Genomic DNA, 6000 nt, shown 5'->3' with positions numbered 1-6000 from the left:
TCTCAACCCCCCCCCCCTCCAAGGTACTTTACTGTAGTGAAACCTCAACCCCTCCCCTCCAAGGTACTTTACTGTAGTCAAACCTCAACCCCCCCCTCCAAGGTACTTTACTGTAGTCAAACCTCAACCCTCCCCCTCCAAGGTACTTTACTGCAGTCAAACCTCAACCCCCTCCAAGGTACTTTACTGTAGTCAAGTCTCAACCCCCTCCCCTCCAAGGTACTTTACTGTAGTCAAACCTCAACCCCTCCCCCTCCAAGGTACTTTACTGTAGTCAAGTCTCAACCCCCTCCCCTCCAATGTACTTTACTGTAGTGAAACCTCAACCCCTCCCCCTCCAATGTACTTTACTGTAGTCAAACCTCAACCCCCTCCCCCTCCAAGGTACTTTACTGTAGTCAAACCTCAACCCTCCCCTCCAAGGTACTTTACTGTAGTCAAGTCTCAACCCCCTCCCCTCCAAGGTACTTTACTGTAGTCAAACCTCAACCCCCTCCAAGGTACTTTACTGTAGTCAAGTCTCAACCCCCTCCCCCTCCAAGGTACTTTACTGTAGTCAAGTCTCAACCCCCTCCCCCTCCAAGGTACTTTACTGTAGTCAAGTCTCAACCCCCTCCCCTCCAAGGTACTTTACTGTAGTCAAGTCTCAACCCCCTCCCCTCCAAGGTACTTTACTGTAGTCAAGTCTCAACCCCCTCCCCCTCCAAGGTACTTTACTGTAGTCAAGTCTCAACCCCCTCCCCTCCAAGGTACTTTACTGTAGTGAAACCTCACCCCCCCCTCCCCCTCCAATGTACTTTACTGTAGTGAAACCTCAACCCCCCCCCTCCAAAGTACTTTACTGTAGTCAAACCTCAACCCCCCCCCTCCAAGGTACCTCAACCCCCCCCTTTACTGTAGTCAAACCTCAACCCTCCCCTCAAGGTACTTTACTGTAGTCAAACCTCAACCCCCCCCTCCAAGGTACTTTACTGTAGTCAAACCTCAACCCCCCTCCAAGGTACTTTACTGTAGTCAAACCTCAACCCCCCCCCCTCCAAGGTACTTTACTGTAGTCAAACCTCAACCCTCCCTCCAAGGTACTTTACTGTAGTCAAACCTCAACCCCCTCCCCCTCCAAGGTACTTTACTGTAGTCAAACCTCAACCCCCCCCCTCCAAGGTACTTTACTGTAGTCAAACCTCAACCCCCCCCCCTCCAAGGTACTTTACTGTAGTCAAACCTCAACCCCCCCCCCTCCAAGGTACTTTACTGTAGTCAAACCTCAACCCCCCCCCCTCCAAGGTACTTTACTGTAGTCAAACCTCAACCCCCCCTCCAAGGTACTTTACTGTAGTCAAACCTCAACCCCCCCTCCAAGGTACTTTACTGTAGTCAAACCTCAACCCCCTCCCCTCCAAGGTACTTTACTGTAGTCAAACCTCAACCCCCCCCCTCCAAGGTACTTTACTGTAGTCAAACCTCAACCCCCTCCCCCTCCAAGGTACTTTACTGTAGTCAAACCTCAACCCCCCCCTCCAAGGTACCTTACTGTAGTCAAACCTCACCCCCCCCCCCCAAGGGGCAGCTGAAATTTCGCAAAGGGGGGTAATTTGTTTAATTATTAACTATCTTCCCTCTCAATTAATTTTAAACTGCTTTTTTTGTCATGATGTAACAATGTGCATATTGCCAAAGCGTCCTTTGGAAATTAAGTTATTAATTTACAATATTAACATTCTCATTGGCAAGGCTGTCCTCACGGTGTCTGTACTTTGTCGAGATTTGAAGGCTTCCCGATCAGTAACTATGGTCAAATAGTTTGGTGTCCGTTTCGGGCCAGATAGCACTGCATGTTGCTTTGTGTTTCCTAATAGGTCATGTTTTATAGTTTTGACTGTCTTGTAATTTGGTTTATTCTGATTTGATTTTCTTTCTCTCTCTCTCGTCTCTCTCTCTCTCGCTGTTTCTCACTCTCTGTCTCTCTCTCTCTCTGTCTCTCTCTCTCTCTGTCTCTCTCTCTCTCTGTCTCTCTCTCTCTCTTGTGTGTGTCTCTCGCTGTTTCTCTCTCTCGTCTCTCTCTCTCTCGTCTCTCTCTCTCGTCTCGTCTCTCTCTCTCGTCTCTCTCTCTCGTCTCTCTCTCTCTCGTCTCTCTCTCTCTCTCTCTCTCTCTCTCTCTCGTCTCTCTCTCTCGTGTCTCTCTCTCGTGTCTCTCTCTCGTGTCTCTCTCTCGTGTCTCTCTCTCGTCTCTCTCTCTCGTCTCTCTCGTGTCTCTCTCTCTCTCTCTCTCTCTCTCTCGTCTCTCTCTCGTCTCTCTCTCTCGTCTCTCTCGTGTCTCTCTCTCTCTCTCTCGTCTCTCTCTCTATCTCTCTCTCTCTCTCGTCTCTCTCTCTCTCTCGTGTCTCTCTCGTGTCTCTCGTGTCTCTCTCTCTGTCTCTCTCTCTCGTGTCTCTCGTGTCTCTCTCTCTCTCTCTCTCTCTCGTGTGTCTCTCTCTCTCTCTGTCTCTCTCTCTCTCGTGTCTCTCTCTCTCGTGTGTCTCTCTCTCTCTCGTGTCTCTCTCTCGTGTCTCTCTCTCTCGTGTCTCTCTCTCTCTTGTGTCTCTCTCTCTCTCGTGTCTCTCTCTCTCGTGTGTCTCTCTCTCTCTCGTCTCTCTCTCTCTCGTGTCTCTCTCTCTCTTGTGTCTCTCTCTCGTGTCTCTCTCTCTCGTGTCTCTCTCTCTCTCTCTCTCTCTCTCTCTCTCTCTCTCTCGTGTCTCTCTCTCTCTCGTGTCTCTCTCTCTCTCTCTCTCGTGTCTCTCTCTCTCTCGTGTCTCTCTCTCTCTCTCTCTCGTGTCTCTCTCTCTCTCGTCTCTCTCTCTCTCTCTCTCTCTCTCTCTCTCTCTCTCGTGTCTCTCGTGTCTCTCTCTCTCTCTCTCTCTCTCTCGTGTCTCTCTCTCTCTCGTGTCTCTCTCTCTCTCTCGTGTCTCTCTCTCTCTCTCGTGTCTCGCTCTCGCTCTCCTTCTCCCCGTCTCTAGACTGTCCTCCCCTGTTCCAGCTCTACCTGTCTGAGTGTCAGATCTACCTGGAGGCAGTACCTGCTATGTTCCGTCTGGAACTACTGGAGAACATCTTCTCTCTGCTCTTCCTGTCCATCGCCGATTTTACCCTCCACAACCATCAGGGGGCGACGACGAGCACAGGCCAGACAGAACACTCCGAAGGGAAGAAGAGAAAAGGGCAACAGGAAGGGAAGAAGAGAGGAGACGGACAGGAGGAGAAAGAAAGCTCGAGCAAAGCCGAAGTAGTTGGAAGAGGAGAAGAGGATCAAAGCAAAATGACAAAAGAGAACCAACCACCCAACTTCCCCTTCTCAGCATCCCAACGGAGTCACCTTGATCTGGGTCACTTGACGGCAGGCTGCAGGGGCTTCCTAGTGGACCTCGGAGCCATGGAGGGGTTCCTGCGGCTGCTGAGAGAGAGTCTGGAAGGGGTGGTGGTAGTGGGTCAGGGGGCGGGGCAGGAGGAGGGCAGGGCTCTGGCCGGGGAGGCAGAGGCGGCAGAGATTCTGGGCTGCTCTGTGACGGCGGAGACTTTCGGCGCCCGGCTGCAGAGACTGTCCAAGAGGACGGCCGAAGCCCAGTGGAGACTTCAGATTATCACTTCCAACCAGGACCGTGGAAACGGTAAGTTACTACAACCAGTTACACTAACCTCAACCAGAAAACTAGCAGAGCAGTGATGTTGATACCAGACCGCTGTAGTGGGGAGGGAGTTAACAGCTAAGGGAGCAAGCTGGGTTTGGTCAGTGTGTGCTGAAGTGTGACAGTGTAAATGAGCAGTGTCAATTCAGTGTTGTGTGTATTCATAGTGTCTGCTGATCCCCTTGTCCACAACATTATCTGTGAATATGGGCCAGTGTCTCTGACCCCCACCCCCAGCTAGAGGTCTCCAGGTCTAACTGTTACCTCTACTACCCCCCCCAGTCTCACACCCCCCCACCCAGCCCCAGGTGTCTCCAGCAGCCAGTCCTGCCTCCTGTTTAAAAGGAAGAAGCAGCAGTACTGGGGTCAGGAGGAGGAAAAGGCCTAGACGACAACACTCTGACAGACAACCCTCCACAGAGATACACAAGGGAGAGGTCAGCGCCAGCCCCTCAGGTAAGCAGCCAGCCCCTCAGGTAAGCAGCCAGCCCCTCAGGTAAGCAGCCAGCCCCTCAGGTAAGCAGCCAGCCCCTTGGGTAAGCAGCCAGCCCCTCAGGTAAGCAGCCCCTCAGGTAAGCAGCCCCTCAGGTAAGCAGCCCCTCGGGTAAGCAGCCCCTCGGGTAAGCAGCCCCTCGGGTAAGCAGCCCCTCGGGTAAGCAGCCCCTCAGGTAAGCATACATAGACTTACAGCTGTAATCGCAGCAAAAGGTGGCGCTACAAAGTATTAACTTAAGAGGGCTGAATAATTTTGCACGCCCAATTTTTCAGTTTTTGATTTGTTAAAAAAGTTTGAAATATCCAATAAATGTCGTTCCACTTCATGATTGTGTCCCACTTGTTGTTGATTCTTCACAAAAAAATACAGTGTTATATCTTTATGTTTGAAGCCTGAAATGTGGCAAAAGGTCGCAAAGTTCAAGGGGGCCGAATACTTTCGCAAGGCACTGTATACTTGAGGAAAAAGTTCAAAAATCACTGGATGACATCTGGAGGATAGGGGGGTTAGGGGGAAGGGAAGCTAATCCTAGATCTGCACCAAAGGGGAATTCCCTGTGGCCCACACAAGTTGGTGTTGGTAAGGTGTTGGTAAGAGCTGGTATTCAGAGGGTGGTGTTGGTAAGAGCTGGTATTCAGAGGGTGGTGTTGGTAAGAGCTGGTATTCAGAGGGTGGTGTTGGTAAGAGCTGGTATTCAGAGGGTGGTGTTGGTAAGAGCTGGTATTCAGAGGGTGGTGTTGGTAAGAGCTGGTATTCAGAGGGTGGTGTTGGTAAGAGCTGGTATTCAGAGGGTGGTGTTGGTAAGAGCTGGTATAAAGCCTATTTTCTGCTAAGTTGTTATGGTTTTTCCTAATTACGTGTTCGTGTGCCATTCAGAGGGTGAATGGGGAAGACAACATATTTAAGTGTCTTTTGAACGGGGTTTGGTAGTCGGTGCCAGGCGCACCGGTTTGTGTCAAGAACTGCAACGATGCTGGGTTTTTCCACACACAACAGTTTCCCGTTTGTATCAAGAATGGTTCACCACCCAAAAACCATCCAGACAACTTGAAACAACTGTGGGAAGCATTGGAGACAACATGGACCAGAATCCCTGTGGAACGGTTTCGACACCTTGTAGAGTCCGTTCCCAGACTAATTGAGGCTGTTCTGTTTGCCAAACAGGGTGCAACTCAATATTCAGAAGGTGTTCTTAATGTTTGGTATACTCAGCGTGGTTCCTTCTCGAACTGTTGTCCCCTGTTCCAGATGGAAGTGGCGGAGCCGGGCGGTCGGAGTGGGAGGTGTGCCCCTGTGGAAGTATGGGTAGCTGGGTAGTTCCGGCCATGCTGTCTCCACCGGAGTCCCTGCTCATGGCCTGCATCCGCCGAGGAAACTACATGGAAGCACACCAGGTTAGGACCAAGGGTTACGGATTAGGACCCAGGGTTACGGGTTAGGACCCAGGGTTACATGGTTAGGACCCAGGGTTACATGGTTAGGACCCAGGGTTACTGGGTTAGGTTACGGGTTAGGACCAAGGGTTACGGGTTAGGACCCAGGGTTACGGGTTAGGACCCAGGGTTACGGGTTAGGACCCAGGGTTACAGGTTAGGACCCAGGGTTACAGGGTTAGGTTACAGGTTAGGACCAAGGGTTACAGGGTAGGACCCAGGGTTACGGGGTAGGACCCAGGGTTACGGGGTAGGACCCAGGGTTACGGGGTAGGACCCAGGGTTACGGGGTAGGACCCAGGGTTACGGGTTAGGACCCAGGGTTACGGGTTAGGACCCAGGGTTACAGGTTAGGACCCAGGGTTACAGGTTAGGACCCAGGGTTACAGGTTAGGACCCAGGGTTACAGGTT

At 51.5% G+C, this 6000-nt stretch overlaps 1 protein-coding gene across 1 annotated transcript in view; it reads left to right on the top strand.

Moving 5' to 3' along the window:
• zfyve26 (zinc finger, FYVE domain containing 26) overlaps nucleotides 1-6000 on the top strand; it is a 130393-nt gene that overhangs the window by 30684 nt on the left and 93709 nt on the right. Inside the window, exons 11-13 of the mRNA XM_052496170.1 lie at nucleotides 2994-3641; nucleotides 3942-4115; nucleotides 5404-5549. Coding sequence (XP_052352130.1) covers nucleotides 2994-3641; nucleotides 3942-4115; nucleotides 5404-5549 — 968 coding nt within the window. The remainder of the gene's footprint in view (nucleotides 1-2993; nucleotides 3642-3941; nucleotides 4116-5403; nucleotides 5550-6000) is intronic.

The sequence above is a fragment of the Oncorhynchus keta genome, chromosome 35 (assembly GCF_023373465.1).
Source record: "Oncorhynchus keta strain PuntledgeMale-10-30-2019 chromosome 35, Oket_V2, whole genome shotgun sequence".
Lineage (NCBI taxonomy): Eukaryota > Metazoa > Chordata > Actinopteri > Salmoniformes > Salmonidae > Oncorhynchus > Oncorhynchus keta.
The sequence above is the reverse complement of the archived record's forward strand: the minus strand, read 5'-3'. Positions and strand labels throughout refer to the sequence as shown.